The sequence below is a fragment of the Microtus oregoni genome, unplaced genomic scaffold, assembly GCF_018167655.1.
Source record: "Microtus oregoni isolate MIOR12 unplaced genomic scaffold, Mior012 000006F_ref0000085, whole genome shotgun sequence".
NCBI classification, from domain to species: Eukaryota; Metazoa; Chordata; class Mammalia; order Rodentia; family Cricetidae; genus Microtus; species Microtus oregoni.
Window position 1 is genome coordinate 47,211,189 of NW_024543065.1, and position 27,349 is coordinate 47,238,537.

Sequence of the window (27,349 nt, forward strand, 5' to 3'; positions counted from 1 at the left end):
TCATTTTTTAACTGCTGAATAATTCTCCATTATGCAAATGGACCACATTTCCTTTATCCATTATTTGGTTGTAGGACATTTAGGTTGCTTCCAGTTCCAGACTATTAGCAGCCAGCAGTCTTAATTGCTGAGCCAAGTATCCAGCCCTCTCAAAGCAATTATATTCATTTATTTGTATGAATGTGTGTGAATGCATGCATGCACACATGCTTGCACACACCTGCCACAGCACATGTAGGTCACAAGACAACTTGGGGTAGTCAGTTCTCTCCCTTTCTTGTATGCTCAGCTTATCAGACTTGTTGGCAGGTACCTTTACCTTCAGAGCCATCTTGGCTGGCCCTTGGCTGCACTTTAGTTTATGTTTTCACTATTTGATAAACCAAACTCAGAACCCTTGATCACCTTTGCTCCTGAGCAACCTGCAGCTGGTAGATAGTTCTTTGGAGGACAGAACTCTAGGTAATTTCTGTTTACTTACTGCAAAATTCCTGACGGTTCCTGTTTTTCCTCTTTGTCCTGGGAAGTTCTGACGTTTACTTTGCCACTGGACTCCAGAAAGAAGAGAAGGCGGCTGTGACCAAACGCAGCTCCAAGGTGTTGGAGGCTCTGCAAAAGCTGAACATCCAGGCCAACCAGGTAAGCGCAAGTGAGGCTCCATACTGGTGGGATTGCTTCTTCTGTCCCTAGGCTCTGCAGCTCAGCTCATCCAGGATGAGCAGGAAGGGTGGGTAAATAGGTATGAACTTACTCTGCCAGAGAATCGACATGGGGCAGATGTCACCCTGCCCAAGCAGGACCTTGGATGCCCTCTTATTCCTCACATTATCTACTGGCTCTAATTGTCCTTCCTCTAATGCCCAGGCTCCAGTGATTGCTGTCCTGGGCTCTGGTGGGGGGCTGCGGGCCCACATCGCTTGTCTTGGGGTACTGAGTGAGATGAAAGAACTTGGCCTGTTGGATGCTGTCACATACCTTGCAGGGGTCTCCGGGTCTACTTGGTAAGTGTTGTGTGTGGGGACGGGAGGTGTACCATGTTTTTTGATATCAGAATGAGAGCATCTTCCTCCAGATACCAAATGCATGCTGTCTTTTGTTTTCCACTTTTTAAATGGACAGATGTGTATTTTATGTTGTATGCTGTAATATTTCCGTATATGGACTGGTTGTGCACTGATGTATTTTCCCTTTTCTTGGTGTAACAAAATACCCGACAAAAGCAACTGAGCAAAGGAAAGGTTTCCCTTGGTTCTCAGCTTGAAAGCCTTGTGTGTCATGGCATTAAGGGCACTTTGTGAAGCAGAGAGGGAGGTGTGCTGGTGCTCAGCTGAGCGTCATCTGGGTCCAGCATGGGGAATGGTGTGACCACATGAGGGTGTGTCTTCTCATCTCATTTAAATGTCTCTGTAAACACCTTCACAGACTCACTCTCAGATTTACTGCTGCATGTGAGGGTGTTGGGCTGTGCATATTCCTATGGAGGCCTGTGGTGACCAGAGCAAGGCAGCTATCAAGTGTCCTCTGTTGGTCCTACATTATTGCTGTGAGATATGGCTTCGTACTGAGTCTAAAGCGCACAGTTTTGGCTAGGCTGACTGTAGGATCCACCATCTCTGCTCTCCAGTGCTAGTGGTGCAGGCATGTTCATCCATGCCTGCCTTTTAAAATTATTAATTAAATGTATTCATATTTTACATCCTGATAGCAGTTTCCCCTCCTTCCTCTCCTCCCATTCTCTTCCCCCCTTCTCCGTGGGACCAGAGGTAGCAGTGGCAGAGACAGAATAGAAGTGAGAAAAGGAATAGGATTGAGAAATGGAGCATTTACAGGTGGGTGGGTGGAGTATTGCCTAGCAAAAGGAAAAACGTATGGGTGTGAGATGCTGGTGGGACATAGCTTAGCATGAATGGATAGAAACTTTCTAATCTGTCTGTTTGCTGGAGTTAGAAAGCTCCCAGTTTAGGGTGTTATTTAATGGGGTACGTGGGCCATTTGTTAGTGCAAAGGCAGGTAATGTTAGAAATCTGTAAATAAGGCAGCTGTTTTAGGGTCTGTAAAAGACATACCTGCACTGAGGTTGGACAGCTGGTATTTTCCATTGCCTAGGACACGAGAGAAAGACGAGACCCAAAGGCTAGCTGTCTGCAAACTCTGTTTTCGAGATAGAGCGAGGGTTGAGTGATAGGTCAGGTCACCCTAAGGCTTGTCAGCTCAAAGGGTGGGGACCGGGGCCACCCAAGTGGCCGAGTGACTGCAGTCCGTGATGGGAAACAAGATTCCAGTCCTCAGCTGTGGGGAATAACCAGAGATAAATGTCAATGTCGGTGAAAGCTGGCTTGGAGAAGGAGACCTTACCATGTGCAGCAATGGAGCAGGCACAGGAAGTTGGAAAGTGGTCCAGGTCTAGGGTCCCTGCATGCCTCAGGCCACCTGGCTGAGTTACAAACCATTGTTATCATTCATGATGCAGGTGACCCAAGGCTGGTCCCATGTGGGTCGGTGGCAAGTGACCCAAAGCCATGCCACGCGGGTGGGAGACAGACAGATAAGTCATACAGAGAGAATTGGGTATAGAGTTTATTTAGGAAGTATTGGGAATGATATAAGAGTAAGGGGTTATGGATGGGGGAAGAAGGGGAGAGAGAAAAGGAGAGGAAGAGAGAGAAAGAAAAGAAAGAAAGGAGAGACGCAGAAGCTGCTACCCCATTTCTAGCATTTTCAAGTTCAAGGGCTGTGTTTACACTTTAGGTGGGTGGACTACAGCCCTTTTTTATTCTTTGGTCTTTATGAGAGATTTTTGTGTTAAATCTATGTAGACTTTCTTATCCAAAGGGCTCAGAAGCACTCATGCCTGACAAGCTGATTCCAAGCCAAAGGCAGGCATTGTTTTATTTATTTCTTTATTAACTTATAAAATAATCTGATTTTACATACCAATCCCCAGTTCTGTCTCCCTCCGGTCCTTCTGCTCCCCCCATTTTCTCCCAACTCCACCCCAATCCAGTTTTCAGAGAGGGTGAGAACTCCCCTGGGGAATCAACAAAGTAGGCCAGGTATTGTTAATCAATTTTGGCACCTCCTGATTCCAAGCCCAGGGCAGACATTGTTAATCAGTTTTGACATCTGTTGATTCAAGCCCGGGGCAGATGTTGTTATTCAGTGTTGGTACCTTTCCAGTAACAGATTAAGCTACACAAGCTTTTGGATGGCACAGAGAATGAGTGGTAGGTGGAGATGAAGCACTTGTTGGATTAGTTATTTTTCTCATTGTTGTGGTAAATAGTCAACAAAAGTAATTTAAGGAAGGGTTTGTTTGACTCATTTTGAAGGAATATGATCCATTATGGTATGGAAGGCACATTTTTTGACACAGCAATGAGGGAAAATACCTGATAAATTGGGCTGGATACTTGGATCAGTGGTTAGGAACACTTGCTGCTCAGTCATGAGAACTGAAGTTTGGGTCCCACCTCAGGAGGTTCACAACACCCATCTAGCTGCAGAAGATGACACTCTCCTAGTTTCCGTGGGCACCCCCACACACATGTGTGCATGCAGATACATACACATGCACACACACACACAGACACACAATAACATAAATAAAATGCACTTGACAAATGTGACTTGAGGAAATTAAGGTTCATTGTGTTGCCATGGGCACTTGGATATGTATCTGCATTCTTGTACGTGCAGTGACATACATAAACATAGATGCACATTCTTAAAAGTATTAAAAAATTCTGACTGAACTAGCCAGTATTGAGTTTCCTTATAGGAACTGGTAAGGAGTTTTCCTTTGAAAACCTTTCTCCATCTAGGCATGTTCTCAGCTTGTTCATCTAATATCAGGTAAAGAAAGTAAAAAGCAGGAAGATGGTAGGAGAACAAATCCAGTTCCCTTTCAATACCTGTGTGATGCTGAGAAAGAGCTTAGCTTCTTTCTGCTTCTCTAAACTGAGAATGATCCTTTTGAGGGCTAATTATGAAGACGATTGTGTGGTTGGTTTCTTTGACAACTTTAGGTGAACCATAGTCATCAGGGAAGAGGGAACCTCAATTGAGAAATTGTCTCCATCAGATTGGCATGTAGACAAGACTGTGAGTGCATTTTCTTGATTAATGTTTGATATGTGAGGACTTAGCCTACTGCAGGCAGTGCTACCTGTTGGGAGAGAATTCTTCACACTGTTGCCCTGCTGTGCCAATAATGCCACCTTGAATCAAGGATAGAGCCAGCAATTGACTGACTGGGATTAGTCATAGAGCTGTTGGAAGACTGAGGAAGTCGGGGGAAAAAGAGAGGGACAGGAAGAGAGAAGCATTGGGATGAGGGGGAATTCTGGGGCTTTTGGATCAGGAAAATGTGACCAGCAGGGTCTGATGTGGGATTTCCCTTTGTATGCTATCAATATGTTTTATTGCCATTTGTTAATAAAGAAGCTGCTTTCAGCCAATGACATAACAGAATATAGCAAGGCTGGAAAAGATATATATAGAGAGAGTAGGTGGAGTCAGAGAGAAGCCATGTAGCTGCCACAGGAGACAGAGGCCTCTGCTAGAGCCTGCTGAAACTTTGTCAGTAGGCCATGACCTCGTGGTGATGCACAGATTAGTGGAGATTGGTTAGTTTAGGATATAAGAGCTAGCTAGCAATACATTTAAGCTATTGGACAAACAGTATTGCAAATAATATAGTTTTTGTATGGTTATTTTGAGTTTGGGCAGCTGGGAATGAATGAACAGCCTCCGACCACAAGGGTCAGTATTCCACTAGTAATACTTTAGGTAAATGCTACAGCCATCCTTAGGCTGGTGGTCCTGGGTTGTATAAGAAAGCAGTCTGATTGTTCGCCATGTTCAGAGAGTCCGGTTTTATCCCATGCTTTTTCAGTCACAGTCCAGCTGGCCTTGGTGAGCTCCCAATAGATCAGCCCCACTGTCTCAGTGAGTGGGTGCACCCCTCGTGGTCCCGACTTCTTTGCTCATGTTCTCCCTCCTTCTGCTCCTCATTTGGACCTTGGGGGAGAGGAGTAAGGGGAGGGGGAGAAGGGTGGGAGGAGGGGGAGAAGGGTGGGAGGAGGGGGAGAAGGGTGGGAGGAGGGGGAGGGAAATGGGAGGCTGGGAGGAGGTGGAAACTTGTTTTTTTTTTTCCTTTTCTCAATAAAAAAAAAAAAAGAAAGCAGTCTGAGAAAGCCATCGATCCAAAATTCCTCCATGAACTCTTCATCAGTTCCTGCCCTACCAGATTTCCTGCTTTGACTTCCCTCAGTGATGAAGTATTATTTAGCCTGTAAGCCAAATAAACCCTTTCCTCTGAAAGTTGGTTTGGGTCAGCATTTTATCACAGCAATAGAAACCAAATGAGGTGTAACAGTCACATACTTGATAGATGTTCATCTGAAACAAATACTACTATTTGCCTGTCATATGTAGGATTGGGATCCAGAGGAACATGAGATGGACTGTGGGGGTTAAAACTTTATTAGAAGTTACTATTTAGTTACTTGTCTGTTGCTGTAATAAAACATGATGGCCAAAGTGACTGTATAAGGAAGAGTTTATTTGGGCTCATGGCTGTAAAGGGGAGTCTGTAGTGGTAGGAGAGGCATAGCAGCAGGAAGTTGGAGCAAGACGTTGAGATTACATCTTCTGTGCAAGCAGAAACCAGAGAGCATGAACTGAAAATATGGTGAAGCGGTGAACTCTCAAAGCTCACCCTCAGTGATGTATTTTACAGCAAGTTTCTACCTCCTGAAAGTTCCAATACCTTCCCAAACAGTGCCACCAACTGGGGACCAAGTTCAAACACATGAATCTATAAAAGACATTCTCATTCAAACCACCAGTTATTAATGCCATCAACACATAGATAACAACAGAGTTCAGTGTTCAGCAATGAGACAGACAACATGGTGGGGGCTCTGATAGGAGTCAGGACTAACATGGTAGAGTCCTTTTTATAGGTCTCAGAGGTAGGTTTCAGCATGATGCTGCAGTCAGTCTCTCTGATTTCCCATCATGGAAGCAGTTGGGGGAGCAGGATGTGTATCTGTCTGTACCCTCTTTGATGTAAACTTATTTCCCCAGGTTAGAGGTCCTGGTATTTGGGAATATGTTAACTAGATCTTCATAGACTATGATCTTAGTAGGCGCATGACTGTGTCATCTGTATGATGGGCAGGGTAGCAGTCTAGCCTGGAGTCTGACATTAAACTATGATGTATTTCTTCTATCTTGCTCTCACTGTCCTGTCTATTGAATGAAAGAATCATACCACACATACTTCATATGCGTGAGTGTTCCATGGACTCTCATCCTTGTTTGCATACTTAATTTCTGTTATGACAGTTAATCATTCTTCCCCTGGCTTGTTACATGATAGAGACAGTCAGGGTTAATGGCATTTTGGGGTCACTATTCTGATCCTCAGTTCATTTCTTCTCTCTGTCCCCAGGGCGTTGTCTTCATTCTACAACAACAATGGAAATATGGAAGGGATGGAAGAGGAGCTGAAACAGCGATATGAGGAGAGTACCTGGCACTTTGGAGAGAACTTGGAGAAAGCCATACAGGCATCAAAGAAAAAGAATTACTCCTTGACTGACTTTTGGGCCTATTTTGTTGTTTCCAGGCAAACCAGAGAAGTAAGTCACTCCTAGTAGAGGACATGGGGTCCCAAAAGACTTCACCAATATCTTCTTTCAGCTCTTCCAAATCTGCTCACTCGGAACTTCTACCTCAAGACTAAAAATATGCCAGGGTTGATTGTTTGGAAGTAGAAGAATCAGACTCTGAGTGGTTTGTGCAGTAAAGTGAGTAGAAATTATGAGGACCATAGAAACATCTAGAATCATCCAAATGCAAGAGGCTCCAAGGCACCTATTTTTTCTATCTCTGTCCTTGATCATTTCTTTTCTTGAATTTACTTTTCTATGCTTGTATTCATATTTTATTCTTTACCCCAGAAAGACTGGAGTTTTCTACCTCTCTGTGTTCTTAGTTAGAAGAGTTTTCCCCAGGCCCAGAGTGCCATTGTGGTCACCTCCAGACCCTCTAGTCAGCAGGCTCTAGGATCCATCCCCAGGCTGTCTGTGCATATCACCTGTGCTCTATTCAGGGCAGATGGCTACCACGATCCAAATGTCTGTGACTTGCAGGGTGAACTCATCATGGGAGAGTCAGGATGACAGTAGGAACTCAGCCCCAAGAGTTCTTTCTCCAGTAGATTTCTTCTGGTTTTGTGGTTTGGTTGAGTTGGGTTGGTTGTGCCATTCTTAGAAATGAGAGGGACAGACACAGCTTGAACTGAGAGACAGGAATAAAAAGAGAGAAAATGGAAGTTTTGAATGATACTGTTAGAATTCCTACCAGACTGTGTTTCCTAGAGGAACAGATGCTATTTAGAACTGTTAAAATAGAAGAGGAACCCACAGTGTATTTGTTTTCTCCTCTTATCCCTCTTTTTCTCTCCCTCCTTCTTTTCCCTTTCTCACTGCCTTTCTGCCTCTCCTACCTTTCCCCCTCCTTTTCCTTAAAGTTATTTTTTGTTTTATTTGTATATGAGTGCCTGCATTTATGTATATGCATTGTATGCATGCACTGTACGTAGAGACCAGAAGAGGGCACTGTGTCCCTTAGAACTTGTGTTACAGACGCTTGTGAGCTGCCTCATGGGTGCTGGAAGCTGAACCCTGGTCCTCTGCAGGTGTTTTCAATCTTGGAGCTATCTTTCCAGTCCCCTCTCCGTCCTCTCTCTTTCCTGTACTGTAGTGATGAACTGCAGGCAGGCCTGCTTTTCATCCCACCCGACTTCCGCATGGCTAGCTTTACACCCGAAATAACAACACACAAATTGTATTCATTTAAACACTGCCTGGCCCATTAGTTCTAGCCTTTTATTTTTTTTTTTTTTTTTTTTTTTTTTTTTTTAATAATTTTTTTATTAAGAAAAGAAGAAAAAAAACATAAACAAAAAACAAGTTTCCACCTCCTCCCAGCCTCCCATCTCCCTCCCCCTCCTCCCACCCTTCTCCCCCTCCTCCCACCCTTCTACCCCTCCCCCCACTCCTCTCCCCCTCCCTCTCCAGTCCACAGAGCAGTCCAGGTTCCCTGCCCTGTGGCAAGTCCTAGGTCCTCCCCCCTCCGTCCATATCTAGGAAGGTGAACATTCAAACTGGCTAGGCTTCCACAAAGCCAGCACATTAAGTAGGATCAAAACCCCGTGCCATTGTCCTTGGCGTCTCATCAGCCCTCATTGTTCGCCATGTTCAGAGAGTCTGGCTTTATCCCATGCTTTTTCAGTCACAGTCCAGCTGGCCTTGGTGAGCTCCCAGTAGATCAGCTCCACTGTCTCAGTGGGTGGGTGCACGCCTCGTGGTCCCGACTTCTTTGCTCATGTTCTCCCTCCTTCTGCTCCTCATTGGGACCTTGGGAGCTCAGTCCAGTGCTCCAGTGTGGGTCTCTGTCTCTGTCTCCATCCATCACCAGATGAAGGTTCTATGATGATATGCAAGATATTCGTCAGTATTGCTCTCGGATAGGGTCATTTCAGGTTCCCAATCCTCAGCTACCCAAGGAACTAACTGGGAACCTCATGTTGGGCACTTGGGAGCCCCTCTAGGGTCAAATCTCTTGCTCACCCTAAAGTGGTTCCCTTAACTAAGAATTGTGGTTCCGTGCTCCCCTATCCACCTTTCCTTTATCCCAATTCTCCTGATTCCCCAAGTCCCCCCTCCTTCCCTTCTACCTTTTCTCTCCCCATCTCCCCTTACCCCCATCCCACCCCACCCCCAAGATCCTAATTTTCTCCCCGGCAATTGGGTCTAGGGCGCTGAGTCCGAGTAGCCGGGGCTCCCGGGGGGCAGCAGTTCCTTTGTTTCTGTGGCCTGCCTGCACCAAGCGGGGTAGGCGCTTTGTCTGCAAGCTGCCCAACCAGCACGGAGGCCTGATCTTTCGGCGCCAGGAGACCCAGCATTGGGGAGACCCAGCATTGGGAGAGCCAACATTGGGGAGAGACAGCGTTTGGTAGGCAAGGAGACCTAATCCGGTAAAAGAAGATCCATAGGGAGCATTTGGAAGAAGAGATGGGCCGACGTCAAGGCAAGAATTCGCCCAACAAGCTGAAAAGCAACATGAAGCTACCAGAAACAAGCGACCTCACAACGGGAGGACAAGAACCCCTTAATCAAGAGGAAGGAGAAAAGATTGACTTCATGAAAGTGATTGACACCCTTAAACAGCATCTAGCCTTTTATTAACTAACTCTCACATCTTGATTAACCCATTTCTAATAATCTGTGTAGCACCACGAAGTGGTGGCTTACTGGGAAGATTCTAACCTGCATCCATCTCAGAGAGGAGAGCTATGGCGTCTGCCTCACTGCCTTCTTCCTCCCAGCATTCTGCTCTGTCTACTCCACCCACCTAATTTTCTGCCCTATTAAAAGGCCAAGGCAGTCTCTTTATTAACCAATGAAAGTAATACATAGACAGATGACCCACCTACATCAGTGTACTTCTCTCTCACCCTCCCTCTCACAGTTTAACTTACTGTTTGTTTTTTTAAGACTTATGGGGGTATACCTGATATGTGCACAGTTGAACATACATATATATTTCAAACACATTTTGATGACTTTGGATACATGCCCTTACCTGTGAACTCTATCATGATCAAAGTGCTAAGTTCTTGTGTTCCTTTCTCTCTCTCTCTCTCTCTCTCTCTCTCTCTCTCTCTCTCTCTCTCTGTGTGTGTGTGTGTGTGTGTGTGTGTGTGATTTGTGAGACAGATGGTAATGGTTTGTATGACAACTATCCCCTTCAGTTATGCTAGGTGGCACAAGCCAGTCACATGATTCCACGTCTCTGAGGCATCTAAGATAGTAAAATCACAGAAATGAAGAACAGAATGGTGATGGTCAGCACCCTGAGAAAGAGACAAATGAGAACTGCTGCTCAAAGGGGATAAAATTCCTCCAGATGAATAGGGACATGATCTCTCTCTTCATTCTTGGCCTGTGGGACTGCTTTCCTCAGCAGTGGTCTCTCTGACTCTTCTCCAGTCTCATCCTTTGAGGTACCCCACTGTACTCTGTAGATGAGCGCTGTCTGTTTTCTACACTGAAGAATATGAACAGTGGACTGTCAAGATAGCTGCGGTCAAGCCTGAAGATCTAAGTTCAATCTTGGAACCCATGTGGTAGAAGGAGAACTGACTCCTTCATGTTGTCCTTGGATTTCCACACATGTGGAATGGGTTTCATAGATGAAGAAGGAAGAAAAAATGATTTCAGAACTAGGTGCACTATATGCAAAGATCCCACTGAGTTTGGGAAGAATAAATCATCCCCTTGTGCTTCTACCCCATTCAAACTGGGTACTTTTCTTCCATAGTTACAGAACTCTAACTTGTCCAGCATAAAGAAGCATGTGGAAGAAGGACTGCTTCCCTATCCAATCTTTGCAGCCATTGATGGTGACCTTCAGCCTGACTGGAGGATGAGAAAAACTCGGAGTAAGCAAAAAATTGAAGGGAGGGGAGGCAGCAAGGGAATGAAAGACACTGAACAGGGCTACGGATATAGCTGGTAGTAGAGTGTTTGCCTTGAATGCATGGGACTCTGGGTTCCATCTCCCCAAAAAGGCTTTGAGTGGAATGTATGGATGTTTCTTCCAGACTTCCCCATTGGGAGGTCCAGGAGCAAAAATGGGCTGTCAGGATAGAATAGTATGCTCAGCTCACAGAGAGCAAACAGGCCTCCCAGAAACTACCACACGAGCTATACTTGCATTGGGTGACAAAGGATGTTGAAATATGGGTGAAGTGAGGGACCCAGGTTGGAGATACAGTGGCATGACTCTTTACTGTCATTTTCTCCATGGCTCCAATAACTACCCCAGTGCTGCTGGCTTTCCTAATGTTCCATTTTTCTTTTCAGCCACAATCTTTGCCCTGGGATCAAGAACTCTTCACCAAATTTACTATATATAAAATGCATTTATTTGTTTGATGTGTTTGCCCCTATTTCTCAATATCTGTCAAGCCATATTCCAGGTGCTTGCTCACCCTAGCATCTTAAAGCTCGGAAATTCCTGAGGTCAATGCTCTATTTCTCTCGTCCCTGTCTGGGTCCTTGATCTTGTTTCGTTTTGGTTGTTTTCATAATTACTGTAACAAAAAGCAGCCCAGGAAAGAGAGAGTTTATTTGGCTGACAGTTCCATTATTTCGGGGAAGTCAAGAGCAGGGAGGAAATATGCAAATGTATCCTTATTTTCTTGCTTACTCTGGGCTAGCTTTCCCTCCCTTTATACTGATTCTGCCTAGAGAATACTGACACAATAGGCTTGAATTTCCCCATCTCAGTTAACAATCAAGAAAGACTCCCACAGACATTCCCATAGGCTAACCTGATCTATTACCCATTATGACTCCTGAACTTGGAGCCCATTTCCTATGGTGGGGTGCCTTGCTCAGTCTTGATACAAGGGTGAGGGACTTGCTTCAACTTGATGTACCAGGTTTTGTTGACTCTGCATGGGAGGCCTTACCCTTTCTGAGGAGTGGATGGCGGGGTGCTGAGGTGGGAGTGAGGTAAGGGAAAGTAGGAGGACAAGAGAGAGAGGAACTATGGTTGGTATTAGAAAAAAAGAATGCAAAAATGCCCCTCTTCTAGCAGGTATTCTGGACCATGCCAGGTTGAAAGTTGAAATTAATCAGCATAGTTCTTGTATGGTTTTTTCCACTACAGTGGGTAGAGGTGATCTCCTTTTCATAGACCTCCCCCATCAGCTCAGAGGTAAGGTTAATTTGGCTGTAACATCTGCCACTCCATTGATGACTAAGGTTGATTTGACTGATATTATTGGCTATCCAGGAGGTTCCTTCCTCTCTAACCACTCCATATGCCCCTCCTGAGCTGTACACTGGTTTGGAGAGGGTGGCCTTCCCTTGTAGAGGAAGACAGTTACTCAGTAAAGCATGTCTGAATAGCTGCACTCTTTACAAATATTCCCTAATGAACAATGAGACCTCTACTCCATGCCTTCTCTAACTCAACCTTCAACATCGCAACTGCTGTCTTCTCCACAATGTGGACCAAGTATCAGCATCTCTCTTGAGGACTCTTGTAATTATTTCCTTATCTGTCTTCCTAGACATTGTCATCTGTGCCTTCCATAGCTACTTGATGGAAATTACTAGAACAAACAGGATTATGTGAGTTTTATCCTTCTTGTAATAAGTAGTCACTCAGTCCACAGTGTCCCAGATAACCCCCATATCACAGTGTGTCTGGAATTTCCATCACCCCAACATTCTGACATCGCATCTGTGATGAATTTGAAGAGAAAGGTGGGTATGAGGCTTACGTTTGGGGAAGTAATGGACGCAAGGTTTTTGAAATAATGAATTGTTTCCATCTGAATAGGCTTTCAGAGGCATGGGGAAGAGATCCCCAAATATTTGATATCAGCCAGCCCATCTCTAGTCTCTTGGTTAGCATTCCTTTCTCTATGGCATCCCTTCCTCCAGCACCTATGTTCCAGGTTCAGAGTTTACTCTTGTTTTGCCTCCCCAGAGTCCTGGTTCGAATTCACACCTCATCATGCTGGCTACCCTGCACTTGGGGCTTACGTCCCCATCACGCAGTTTGGAAGCAGATTTAAGAATGGAAAATTGGTTAGAACTGAGCCTGAGGGAGACTTGAATTACCTGAGAGGTCAGTATTGGGATTAGATGGAATTCAGTGGAGGTGGGGAGTAGATGTTGGGCAAGAATGACCTCTCTGAGTACCTAGCTCTGCTAGGCTTCTTTATTGCTAGGAGAAAAGGAGAGGTCTTGGGGTTTCCAGAGGATGGCCTTCAGCATCTCCCAGGGACTCCCTTGCTGACGGATAGATACCTGATTGCTTTCTAAATGGTCCACGAGGCACCTGAATCCAAGGTTACATGATAAGCAGGTTTAGAGTGTGGGTATGGGATTTATATGTGACCTCACAAATGAAGCATTCAACACTGTGCCCAGAGTATGGTAGAAATTCAAAGATAATTAAATCTCTATTTATTCAGTAAATTATTTTTGTTGTTTTAAATTGGGTCTCATGTATCCCATTTTGGCCTTGAACTGACTATGTGGCTGAGGCTAGTCTTGAATTCTTACTTCTTCTGTATCCATCTCCCTGATGTGGAGTCCCCTCTGTGTGCTGTGATTACCATAAATGAATGAAGAAACTGCCTTGGCCTGTTGATAGGGCAGAACTTAGGTAGGCAGGGAAGACAGAGCTGAATGCTGGGAGAAAGAAGGGCAGAGTCAGGGGATGCCATGGATCCACTGCCAGAGATAGACATGCTAGAACTTTGCTGGTAGGCCACAACCTCGTGGTGATACACAGATTAATAGAAATGGGTTAAAGTAAGATGTAAGAGCTAACTAAAAAGAAGCTAGAGCTAATGGGCCAAGCAGTGATTTAATTAATACAGTTTCTGTGTGATTATTTCAGCTCTGGGTGGCCGGGACGAACAAGTGGTCTCTCCTTGCAACATCTCCCAAATGCTAGAATTATAGGTGTGCACTGCCCTGTCTGGTCAACATATAATTTTGAGATATACTGTGAAGTCCGTCCTGGATGCCTCCTTCTGCATAGAAACAGAGCTGAGATTGTTGTTTTACTTCACCTTATCCTCCAATGAAAATGGCCCTCTAACCGTCTAGTCACTGAATTAGGGCCTTTTGATGTCATCTCTGCATCTTATATATTTCTAATCTGGATATAAATCATCTACATTCCATTTCCAGGTTTTTAGACTCCATTTATACCCCTTCCTTCCCACCAACAACAGCATCCCACACCTAAGCTATCTGACACTAGAACTGCTAACCCCTCAGCTGTTCCCCACATTCCCATTCTGCTTCTGTCGATTATAGGCAACAGGATTCATGTGTAATGGAACCTTATTGATTCACTTTAATTACAGGAAGTCTTAGTCTTATTTCTCTTTTCTTTCCAGGTTTATGGGGAAGTGCTATAGCTGATAGAGAAGAAATTAAGAAATTTATTTGTGGTGAGTATTTTCAGTTTCCTTCATGTGACAGCAGAGGAGACTACTGTCATTGTGCCTATAATTATATTTCCTAATGCTAGTGCTTCCTCTCAAGCCACCATTGGGGCATCCAGGACTGCTGCAGAGTGGCTGGGTGTGGGCTGCCTGGGCAACAGTGGTGCTTAGTTACATGTGACCTCCGTTTTCCACCTTGCTCTATCTACACCACATAGATGACGATAACAGTATTTGTAAGGATTTAGAGAGTGAATTTCTCTAAAGTATTAAGGATGGAGCCTGGTAGGTAAAAGCACTGGGTAACAATAGCAGTTATTATCTGTTCTATTATATTATCCTTACCACAACCCAAAGGACTGGATGCTAAAATCACCTGAATTTAAAATTTTGTTTATTTTTGCCAGGTATAGTGGTAACACTTTAATCCCAGCATTTGGGAGGCAGAGATAGGAGTTATTTGTGAGTTGGAGGCCAGTCTGGTTTCCATAGAAAGTTCCAGGGCAACCAGGACTACATAGAGAGACCCTATCTTAACATTTTATTTATTTTGTGTACATGGATCTTTTGTCTGTATGTGCCTGGTGGCTGCAGAGGCTAGATAAGGGCATTGGATTCCCTGGAACTGGAGTTATACATGGTTGAGAAATGTTATGTGTGTACTGGGTATTGTGTCTGAGTCCTCTGGATAAGCCAGCAGTACTCTTAACCACTGAATCATCTTCCCAACCTTCAACTTTAATTTTTTTGAGAGCCATGGAGTCATAAGAATGCTGAGTTACTTGTGTATTCTCACTGTCAAGTGAGCACTGATGTAGGAATGAATGGTGTTACATCACAGCTCTGAGCAGTATGTTAATATGCTCTGGCCAACCAACTGCTCCGTGACACTATACCTCCTGTAACTGAGACAGAAGTACCCACCCCAGCCTTTTGGAGATGACTTTTAAATGATCTAGAGGCTAAAGTTGGAGGTGAAGTCATGTTTCATTTCCTTAGTGGGTATACTAGGCTTGCTCTCTGGTGAAGAAGCCTTGATTTATAGTGGTATGTATTGTCCCATCCAATTTCAAGTTACCAATATGGGTTCACTGGAGGTAGAGTTGGAAGGGAGGCATGGAGTTAGGTCTTGAGAGTCATTATCAGCAAAGTTCCAGCCTGCTGTGGCCAATAGTATAAAGGAATAGCCCTAGAGAAACTTGCCTTGGACACACTCAACACCAGGACTGGTGGTGCATGCCTGTGATCCCAGCACTTTGGAGGTGGAGGCAGGAGAATCAGGAGTTCTAGGTCATCTTCAACTATGAAGGGAGTTTGAGATCAATCTGGGCAATATGAGACCCTGTCTTCGAAAACTGAAAAAAAATATACTCAACACCATAGCCAGTGACTGCATTGTACAGATAAACATTCTACATTTTTACCTTCTTGCAGACATGTTAGCAGACCTGAGAGCAAAATTGAACCAGGGACATTTGTTTATGGCAGGTAAGCACCCTGCTGTGTTCTGAATCACTGATGAGGACATGGATGAGACGCTGAACAAGCCAGCCACAGATTGTGCAGAATGTCATGGTTATGCTGATAGTCACCTTGTGAAGTGCTATTCTTACCTCGTCTGCTCACCTGTGCTCTCTGTGTGCGTGTGTGATGCATGTACATGTGCTGTGCATGTGTGTGGAAGCCAGAAGGTGATGTCTGGTGCCATATGCTATCACTCTCTACCTTATGTGAACATGGAATTTCTTAACTGGCTAGACTGACTGGCCAACAAACCTCTAGGATGCTCCCATCTCCGCCGTCATTGCTGATCACAGGTGTGTGCCCCTTTGCCTGACTTTAAGTGGCTGTTGGGGATCTGAGCTCAGGTCCTCATGCTTGAGTAGCAAGTGTTTTACTGATGGAGTCATCTCCCTACCCCCACTCAGGAGATTTTTGACAGATGAGGCAACTGAGGATGGGGAGACAGAGAAACCACAGCTGGAAGCGTGTGTCTGTGTGTGTGTGTCTGTGTGTTCCTTACTCTTCCAGTAATTGTAAAGAGGTAATAAGGGAGGGTAAGAAGCCTTATCAAGAGGACTCATGCCTCTGTGCTACATGGAACAAGGGAGGTGGGCTTCTGTTCTGTACTTTCCATTTGTCAGCCAAGGTGGGCCTGGGAGGAACATCTAGGTTCGTGAATTTCATGTGGGAGTTTTCTAAGGAAAACACATGGAAGCTGGGTTGGTTGTACACAGCAGTGTCGGGAATGGGGTGACAAAGAGACTTTTATGGGGACAGGCAGTGATGGTCTCTCCACACTCTCATGGGAGGCTACTTTTATCTCTGAGCAGCGCCTAGATCAGCAGCTGAAGCAGCGGCATACATGGGAGCACCAGAGACACAGGTGGATGAAGTGCTCTTGGATTTAATCATGGCTTTTCTTAAAGATCAGAATGACCCCAGCATCAAGGATAAGCTCCAGGCCCTGCAGCAGGTTCTGGGTGCTGAGAGAGGTTTGTGCATGAGCTCACACTTGCAAACTACTGTGTGGATGCTAAGGGATCAGAGAGCGTGAGGGAAGCAGGGGGTTGACACACAGCCAGGTGGCTCACCGTGGAGATGTTGCCCTCTTTTCTCCTTCTCCCTCCCACCCCCTGTAAGTGACTGTGTGTGCAACTAAGCTCTGCTGCCTGATATTTCCTGAGCTTTCATAGACTTCTCTGAAGGATGGAATGCTTTCTCTCAGAGCAAATTGCTCTACAGCACAGTCACATTCAGGTCGCCACAAGAGATGAGAAGGAGTAGGCTAAACAGTGACTCTCAAGAGATGGCACAGGTCTGTCCTGAAGCGGGTAATCAATTGGGTTTCTTGTGGCAGATGTGTTTGGTGAACAGAAGTACTTCTGGCTGATTGAGGCGGTCCAGAATTGGAATGAGATCTCTCCCAAGGAGAAGGAGCAGTTTCTTGAATATCTGTTGTACTGCTTCATGAGGACAAAAGCGCTTCCTTTGGGTCCCAGGTCTAGACCAACAAACTGGATCGGGAGTAAGTGCCAGCACTATCAGCCTCCTCCTGTCTTCCCCACTAGTATCTGTCACATTTTCTTATCCCTGTGACAAATTATCTGGCACAAGCAACTTAGAGTGGTTTATTTTGACTCAAAGTTGAAGGAGATACTGTCCATCAAAAAGAGTGTCACATTGCCCTACAGTCAGAAGGCAGAGAGAGAGACAGAGACAGACAGAGGAGAGACAGGAGAGACAAAGGAGAGCAGAGAGAGAAAAAAGAGAGAGGAGAGTCACATACAGAGAGATATACATAGAGACACACAGAGACACATATGGAGATAGAGAAACAGGGACACGGAGAGAGAGAGACTGTTTAAAGACATACTGTCCACCATGGCAGAAGAGTATAAGGCAGCTGGTCCCATTGCCTCATAGTCAGGAAGGAGAGAGAGAGAGACAGAGTGAGAGAGACAGAGATATAAGAGAGACAGGGAGCGAGACATAGAGAGACACAAAGACAGAGACAGACAGACACACACATATAGAGACAGAGACAGAGAGATAGTTTAAGGAGATACTGTCCACCATGGCAAAAGGAGTTTGAGGTAGCTGGTCACATTGCCCACAGTAAAGAAGCAGAGAAAGAGAGAGACAAAAGAAACAGAGAGACACAGAGATAGATAGACAGAGGGAGAGACAGAGTGAGACATAAAGACAGAGACATAGAGACAGAGATGAGACACACAGAGAGACACCGAGATACAGAAAGAGAGACAGAGAGACAGGGCAAGATGGAAAGAGAGACAGGGAGAGACAGAGAGACAGAGTTGGAGTGAGAGACATAGAGAGGGAGAAAGATAGAGGGAGAAAAGAGAGAGGGAAAGAGAGACAGAGACAGAAGGAGAGTGAGAGACAGAAAGAGACACATATAGAGAGAAAAACAGAGGAAGAGAAAGAGAGAGAGATGCTGGTGTTCAGTTCACTTTTTTCTCTTTTTTTCAATTGGGGACCCAAGCCCTGGGACATTGCCATCTACTATAAGGTAGGACTTCCCTACTCAAACCCTGTGTCACATTGAAGGTCAGTGCTTCACCATAGGACTTTAGAGGAGTGCCAACCCATGCCAGCCCATGATACTTAATTTCTACTTTTCCATTTCTGCATCTAGGTTATTTCCAGGACACTTTTACTTTTCTGTGTAAAACTGCAATTTGTTGTTTGAAGTGGGAGTGGGGAACTGTTTACAACTTCCTCTATAAAAACGGTGAGAATGCGCCCCTTTCTGCCTTCCTATTCTCTAATGGGCTGTGGTGAGCTATGGAGGATGAGGGCCATGAAGTGATCTCAGCTCATCCCTTTCGTGGAGCTGTGGGGGTGGGGATGGCATGGTGCTCAATGATGTGTGTGGCAGAGCCCCTCCATGGTAGTGGTTCCTAACAAGAGACACATAGTCTTTCTGGTGTCAATAGAAGGCATAGTAAGGCCCCTGAAATAGTGGTGCTTTCCTCTGATTCTAAAAATACGTAGACATTCACCATAGGTTATCCTTTCATGATCTGCCCTCCATCATTCAGACAGAATATACACTGGCCTGTGGGATACTCTTAGGTCTCTGTATATCTTTTATAAACTTCTGTCATCTTGCTCTATGAATGACTTTCTTCCAAGACTATGCCAATTCCCAAACATTAACCACTCTTCCGTGATGAGACTGCCTACCACCAACATCTTGTGCCTTGATGCCTTTGTAGTTTGAGAAAAGGTAATTTCCCTAGGAAGATAAGCTTCACAATGTTATTAGCTTGGTCAGCACCATACATGCCTTGAGAAGTTGTATCATTCTATTTTCATTGGTTATAACAAAATACCCCAGGCCATGTACTTTATAAAGAAAACAGTTTTATTTAACTCATAGCATTAGAAGATGAAAGTCCAAATGAGGTGGCGCCATCTGTTCACCCTCTGGTTTGGGTGTTCCTGGTTGCAATATAATGTAATGGAGAAGCCATGTGTAGAAGGGACATAGTCACAGATGGATGGGTATCATTGTATAAGTACTTTGCTCTCTCCAGAACTAATAATTTACAGCCACACAAATCCCTTCCAAGGCTGATGTCTCCACCTCCAAATTGGTCTGTCCTTTAAAAGGTTCCTCCACATCAGCACCTCACACTGCAGACCAGTCTTCCTGGGCATGAGTCTCTGAGGAGCACACTCAAACCACGTTTAGACAACAGCAGAAGTGAACCCTACTGGAATGGGTCTCCACTCACCTGTCTGAGACAACAGTTCTGTCTGCTCAAACTGCTTCCTATACCCTACATTCTGACCTTAGATTAAACAAGTCTTTTCCTGGTTTTAGGTAACATCACAGATGAGGCCATGCAGAGCCGGGAGTTTCTACATCTGGTGGATGCTGGTTTGGCTATCAATACTCCCTACCCGCTTGTTTTGCCTCCAGCTCGTAAAGCTCACCTCATCCTCTCGTTTGACTTCAGTGCTGGAGATCCACTAGAGGTAACTGAAAAGAAACTTATGTATTTGAGGGAAGAAGATGAGCTGGCCCGGACAGAGATGGGGCAGTGCAGGAAGGAACTCAGGGTCTGCTTGGGGAGTGGACATTGAGCAATTGTTGTCTGGGGCACTATGGCATGTACACCCCACATCATGCATAGACACGCATAATGATCACACTTTTAAAACCTTGTTGACTGGCAAGATGACTCAGCAGATAAAGGTACTTGCTGCCAACCTGAGTTCCATCCTCCAGACCCATGTGGTGGATCTCATAAGTTGTCCTCTGATGCTACACACACACTGTAGCAATACATGCACACACCTGCGTGTGTGCACACATACACACACATGCACACAAAATAAGTATATATATATATAAGTTTATATATCTTGTCTTTAAAATATACACACTTATATAATATGGATTTGTACCTCTTATGCAATGCATACAGAAATATAAAAGTATACTTGTGTTTATTAAAAGTTAGATCATCAAGCTTGGTGGCAAATGCCTTTACCTGCTTAGCCTCGATGCTGGTGGGTAAAGATTTATATTTCACACTTACGTTGGGTTTTTTTTTTTGGCTGTGATAATTGGATCTGGAATGTACCCCAGAAGTTAAGAACTTCTGCCCCATGTGTTTGAACTTGATCCTTAGGGTGTTGTGATTGGGGAGTGTCAGAACATTGAGGAGATGTGCCTAGTGCAGGTCTTAACCTTCCCAATGCTGTGACCTTTTAATACAGTTCCTCATGCTGTGGTGATTCCCAACCACAAAATTATTTTTGTTGTTAGGTTATAACTGAAATGTTGCTACAGTTATGCGTCCTATTGTAAATATCTGTGTTTTCCGATGATTTTAGGTGACTCCATGTGAAAGTGTCATTCACCCCCTAAAGTGTTGATAACCACGGGTTGAGAAACCCTGGCCTAGGGGGAAGTCCCTAGTTGACTGGGTGCATGCTCTCAAAGGACAGCTATCTATCTGCCTTGTGAGATGAGCACTTTTGCTCTGTCATTCTCTCTCACCATGTGGCCAAGTGATCATGGCTTGGAAACTCCAAGCCTTGAGCCCAAACCAACCTTTTCTCTTTGTAAGCTGATTGTCTTGGGTATTTGCTACAGTAATGGGAAGTGGACTGGCTGACTTCCATGGTAATCATTAGGCTATTTAAAAGCACTTGCATGGCTGACTTTCCATTTCTGTTAGCCAGTAATGGAAACTGGCTTTGTCTGTCACCATCCATCCCTCCTTGGGAGGTAGAGGTTCAAGAGTCTCTCAGGGAGGAAATGAGATTAACTGGCTCCAAATATGTGTAGGTGACCCCTCATCTGAGTACATTGTTCTTCATACAGAACCCTAAAGTTATTCTCAAGCCTTCAAGAAACTATTCATTGACCCACAGTGAGTGAGAGATGTCTTCTGTACAAAACCAAACCCAAAACAACCATGCACTTTCCAGCCTCCTCCTGAGGTCTTTGCTGAAGTCCCAGTGTGTCTCAAGGGTCCCTATTCTCCCCTTCTCAGACCGTCAGGACCACAGCGGACTACTGCCAACGCTATGGAATCACTTTTCCTCAAGTGAGAGAGGATCAGCTAAAGGAGTGGGCCAAAGCCCCAGAGAGCTGCTACATCCTCAGGGGGGAAACTGGACCTGTTGTCATGCATTTTACTCTGTTCAACAAGAACAACTGTGGAGGTAGGTGTGGGAGGAAGAACAGGGTAAGGAGCCATGGGATTCTGGCTGGCTGGGGCTATATTTTAGGGATGCCTAGTCCACACTTCAACATCTAAAACTCATCCTGTCCACCGTGGGGCCTCCAAAAGGGCATCATGCTTTCTGTTTCTCTCTTTGACATTTATGTCTGTTTCCTCCTTTTGTTGGGACATTCATGTCCACATTTATTATCCGGTCCTAGGTAAACAGTCCTAGGTGAACAGTCCTAGGAGGGTCTCAGCATTTAGCACTGTGCTTGGCAGTCTCAGCACTGCTGTTTATCACACTGAGTCCCTGGAGCTCTCTGCCACGCTGCCTATAGAGTGGGATTCCCTTGGAGGGATAACGTAGAGAGCCTGTCTTTTCTCTTTCTGTACATTGTGTCTCCCTATTATTGCCAAAGCTGGCTTTGAGCTCAGGCTCCCCTTCCTTCAACCTTCCGAGTGCTGACTTGCACACATTGCTTTAACCTGTTCCTTTCTACTGGCCTTGGTTTTGTTTTAAAGATTTATTTTTGTTCTTTTTAGTTATGTCTATGTGTGTTTGCCTGTCTGTGCATGTGAGTGTAGATGCCCAAGGAGGATAGAAGCACTGGATCCTTTGGAGCTGGAGTTACAGATGGTTATGAATCACCTGACATGGGTTCTGCGTACTGAACTCCAGTCCTTTGAAAGAGCAGTCTGAGTTCTTCCTAGCCATTCCGCTGGCTCCTGTTAAATATTTCTAGGACAGAGTCTCACTGTGAAGTTTAGCATTAGCTCAAACTCATAATCTTCCTGCCTTGGTCTCCAAGTGTTACTATGATATGTATGCACTACCATACTCGTCTAGTGTATGTACTCTCTTGCTTCTTTTAATTTTTTGAAAAGATGTTTTATTTTTATTTTATGTGTATGGGTGTTTTTTCTGCATGTGCACCATGCATATGCGTATGCCTGGTGCCCAAGGAAGACAGAAGAGGGCATCAGATCTTCTGGAACTGAAGTTACAGATGGTGTGAGCCACCATGTGGGTGCTAGGAATTGAGCTCGTTTCCTCTGGAAGAGCAGTTATTACTCCTAATTGCTGAGCTATCTCTTCAGCCTTCTCTCTTTATTCTTTTAACAAATATTTATTAGTCACTTACATTAGCTGTCGTTCGGAGCAATACATATTAATATGAAAAAGGAGGCATTTTTCTTCTTTGTTCAGGTATGGAGGATAGATGGTAAAACAATGCTTCACTTTATAAAGCAATATACCAACACCTCTTTATTTATAAAGTCAAGTGTGCCAGCTGGATTTGGTCCACAAAAGTAGTTTACAAACTTCTTACATAAATGGGCACGATCCTAACTTGACAAATCTTTTTCTTGGTTTGGTTCTATTTCAGATGACATTGACACATGGAGAAAAAAATATGAGACAATGAAACCATCTTGTTTCTACACACCAGAACTTGTGGCAGATTTGCTGAGGGTGTCTAGGGAGAATGTTCGAATAAACAAGGATAATATCCTCAGTGAGATGAGGAAAGTGGCTGGGTGAGTATCAGGCTATATCAGCAGCTGTAACTGCCCTGATCTCTGAGGTGGCGCTAAGGAATATCTGTTGCAGAACTAACTTTCAGTACATCTGGTGGGAGGATTGTGGGTGTAGATGAAATTGAGCTCCTGCCTAGAACTCTTCCTATGAGGGCCTGGCGGTGTGACTCAAGGGTAGAGTCCCTGCCTAGAATCCCCAAGTGAGGGCTGGGGTGTGGCTCAGTGGTAGAGCCCCTGCCTAGAATCCCCCAGTGAGGGGCTGGGGTGTGGCTCAGTGGTTGAGTCCCTGCCTAGAATCCCCCAGTGAGGGGCTGGGGTGTGGCTCAGTGGTAGAGCCCCTGCCTAGAATCCCCCAGTGAGGGGCTGGGGTGTGGCTCAGTGGTAGAGCCCCTGCCTAGAATCCCCCAGTGAGGGGCTGGGGTGTGGCTCAGTGGTTGAGTCCCTGCCTAGAATCCCCCAGTGAGGGGCTGGGGTATGGTTCAGTGGTAGAGCCCCTGCCTAGAATCCCCCAGTGAGGGGCTGGGGTGTGGCCAGTGGTTGAGTCCCTGCCTAGAATCCCCCAGTGAGGGGCTGGGGTGTGGCTCAGTGGTAGAGCCCCTGCCTAGAATTCCCCAGTGAGGGGTCAGGTTGTAGCTCAGTGGTAGGGTACTTATTTAATTTATATGAGACCTGGGCTCCATCCTCTGCACTAAAAATAAAAATTTATGGCATGACAGAAACTGTTTCTTACCACCAGAGCTTGCGTGTGTGAAGGGGAGGAGATAGACAGTGAATAGTGCTGGAGCGAGTGACTTTCTGAAGCACAAAGCAGAGTAGACTGGGTTGCCATGGCTTCTGGGGCCTCCGTGGAGGCCAGATGGCTGAGGATTTTCTAATAAGCAAAGAGTATACACTAAATGACCACCCATCACAGTTCTTCACAACTGACATTGAGTCCCCAGTTACTGCCCCTGGATCCAGAAATGTCTGTCAGATGATATTCAGAGCTGCTTGTCATTCCACTCTCAGGAAAACTGGCAACTTGCCAAGGATGAATAAGGAGGACTTCTTGGGATACAGAGTGCAGAATGTCCAAAGCTCTCGGACTGTGGAGATTAAGATATCCAACAACACGGACATAATATTCAAGGAGCCCTTGTAAGTCTCATCCTTTTCTTGTTCTCCCAAGTCTTGTCCTAAGCCATCCCCATGCCCCATATCATATGTGATCATAGGACATCTGTGCAGGGACTTCCAGCTCAGAGACAAGGCTCAGTGTATGATGGCAGATCAGATAGGTGTAGCCAGTTTAAGTCTTAGCTTCCCGTTTGCAGCATAGGTGCTAATAGCATGCTTACATAAGTTTGCAAAGCTCTTACTTTAAGAAATTATTTGTTTAACTTATATGTATAAATATTTTGTCCCACACATATGCATGTGCGTTGTGTGTGCAGTGCCAGTAGAGGTTGGAAGAAGCCATCAGATCCTTTGGAACTGGAACTATAGATGATCGTGAGCTGCCGTGTGGGTGCTGGGAATTGAACCTGGGTCCTCTGAAAGAGTGGAAAATGCTCTTAACTGTCAAGCCATCGATCTTACTTTTAAAAATGTAGTATTTTTTTTTTACTTTTTCTTTGAGAAATATATATATTTGATAGCTTTCTACCATATTTACTCCCCCAAATCCCCTACAATTCTTCCCAGATGCCCCCAGGTCTCCTTCCAGACTTCATGTCCATTTTCTTAAAAATAACCCACTGAATTCATCTGGTGCTACCCACATATATGTGGGTGTTAGGTCATCCACCGGAGCTCGGACTGTAGACTTACTGGGATGACATAAGTCTATATAAAGAAAATAGGCTTTCTCTCCACAAGAAGCTATTAAATTTGTAAGTAGCTCCTCATGCAGGGTGTGAGATTCTGTGCCCCTCACCAACCCATCCGGGGCTGTGGACTGATCTTGTGCAGGTAAGCACAACTGCTGGGAGTGTGTGAGTACAGCGTTCCTGTCCAGGATGGTTTTATCTTTTGAGGACCTACTGCCCTTTCATCCTCACGTGGGTTTCATTTACATGGAAGGCTTGATGGTGGGACACTCCCCCCAGTGTGGGCACCATGTCATGCGGCAGAGATGAATGCAGTTTTTCGTAGCTGCCTATAGTCATAGGCAGTGATCTTGGTTTTCTTGTTATCAAGCCCTTGAGTGGTGCACAGGTGAATCAGGGTTGCAAAGCACAGGGAAAGAGTGCCAATTACGATGTCTGTGGGAACCACATGCAACGAATCTGGAGTAGAATGACTTTAACCTGTTGAATAAGTGGGAGAAAAGCCATTAGTGGTGGCTCAATGTGAAGAAACAGAAAACGCAGAATGAAATACGATGTGGATTCTGAGAGATCTAATATTTGATGTAGACTAAGTCATTAACTCCTGTTCTGGATCTGAACAGTTGTTCCTAGACTGACATCATTAGATAAACTAATACTTATACAATAAGCATGGGTGATGGGAACACTCCTTAGGCAGTGAAGCTGAGATTAAATGTAGGTATTCTTGTGGAATAAGATAAAATAAATGAAAAAAAATAAATTCCTTTGAACCATGCATGGTCTATAGAGGCCTCCAGATGTTCTGTTCTCTAACAAGCAAGGCCATCTTCTTAGAGCAATAGTGACCTGTAACTTCTCTTTCCTAGGCACTACTTACGGAGTGGGCATTTACTAGTGGACCCACCACCTGTGCTGTCTCCAAAGTCCACCATCAGCTGTTCCTTTGTGAAGAAGAGCTCCAGCTTCCAGGGCACTGTGGGCATGCTGATCTACCAGGGCCCAAGTGTCCACCTGGCCTTACTGTTCTCTATTCCTTTCAACTATGCGCTTCACAGAATTAAGTTTGCCTTAGCCATCATAACCGAGCCAGTCTCCAGAGACCTGGAGAGTGTTTTTGATGACATCATTCAGGGAAATGGGTCTCCAGAGCAAAAGGTAGCAAAGTATGAACTTCAGCTCCCTCAGGGGACCCTGAAGCTGGAACATGACTCCTTCATCATCAGAGCCACAATGTCCAACATCCATGTGGCTAAAATGGATGTAGTGGTTGAGACCAAAGCTGTTTAAAAGTTTCCTCCCTTCGTCCATAACTGCTCATTTTACACTTTGGTCAGATTGCTTGCCTCTGTAAAAGGAGAGATCTCATCTGAAATCATGGCCCATCTCTGCAGAGCCAAAAAACTCTGTAAACGCTTTCTGCTTGACTAACAGATTCATGATGCATTTCTTAGTCTCTTAGCACCCTGCTGTATCCTATGTCACCCTTGATGTATCCTTTATTCTTCATTCCCTGACATGCTGTGTGGCTTGCTTTCCATACTTTTCTCCCTCAATATCTTCCCTTCAGTCTGTTTTAGATAGGTGCCTTCCTTGGCTGTCTTGTCTGCTGCCTCAGCCCTCCTTTCTGCTTGCCTGTCTCCCTCCCACCTGTAAGTCCAAGGTCAAGCTCGATGACTCTGTATCTGATTTGGGCCTTGTTCCCACAGTTTACTCATTGTAAGAGCACAGGCAAGTCCTTTCACATGTGAGCCTCGCTTTCATCATCTGTGGAGTAGATAATTGTGTCTGTGTCCTGGGAGGCTCATGAATGAAGTCCTAAGACCCTAAGGGCAGCCCTGGTAAAGACAAAGTTTTCAAGAGGCAGTACTCATTATTTTTTCCCCAAGCCGATGTTTGTTTCTTTTGATTAAAAATTTTTTTCTTTTTTTTATTTTTTTATTTTTATTTTTTTATTTTTTAATTTATTTATTTATTAAAGATTTCTGTCTCTTCCCCGCCACTGCCTCCCATTTCCTTCTCCCTCCCCCAATTAAGTCCCCCCCCCTCAGCCCGAAAAGCAATCAGGGTTCCCTGTCCTGTGGGAAGTCCAAGGAACCCCCACTTCCATCCAGGTCTAGTAAGTTGAGCATCCAAATTGCCTAGGCTCCCACAAAGCCAGTGCGTGTTTACTTTTAGATGGCATACAAGATAATTGGGTTCATCATGGCTTTTTATAGACATAGGTAATTGTACTTTGTTAATACTTGTTCCCCATTACCTCCATTTGGCCCCACTTCCTTCTCACGTGGGTCTTCTTCCTCCCTCCAAATACTCCCCTCCTGCTCTTGTGTCATAGGTATGTGTGCATAAATATGTATTTTAACCTAAATTTTGCATATAAAAAAGACATGCCATATTTGTCTTTTCTTCTTTCCTAATTTCCTTCTTGTCCTTCATCTTTTTCGACCTTTTTTTTCCCACCAAATTGTCCCCCTTCTACTTCTACAACATATGTAATACCTAGATAAAGATAAGTAAAATAGGTAGATAGGTGATAGATGGTAGATACAAGGTATATAGATAAGATAATTAGCAGGTAGATACAAGGTAGATGGTTAAGATAGATGATAAATAGATGACAGGAGGAAGATAGTAGGCAGATAGCGAGATAGCTATTACACTTAGGAGGGAAATCATTATACTTGTCTTTTTGAGGCTGGGTTATTTTGCTTAATGTGATGGGCTCCAGGTTT

At 44.8% G+C, this 27,349-nt stretch overlaps 1 protein-coding gene across 1 annotated transcript; it reads left to right on the forward strand.

Annotated features, from left to right (window-relative positions):
* Positions 1 to 495: 495 nt before the first annotated feature.
* Pla2g4c (phospholipase A2 group IVC) lies at positions 496 to 26,584 on the forward strand (the record flags this gene model as incomplete). The annotated part of the gene is made up of 14 exons (XM_041654570.1): positions 496 to 639; positions 865 to 1,001; positions 6,458 to 6,647; positions 10,396 to 10,516; positions 12,580 to 12,720; positions 14,009 to 14,062; positions 15,491 to 15,544; positions 16,917 to 17,084; positions 18,216 to 18,311; positions 19,410 to 19,564; positions 21,094 to 21,265; positions 22,656 to 22,806; positions 23,815 to 23,943; positions 25,484 to 26,584. Coding segments are annotated over 14 exons (2,133 nt in total), but the record flags the coding sequence as incomplete, so codon positions are not given.
* Positions 26,585 to 27,349: the final 765 nt, after the last annotated feature.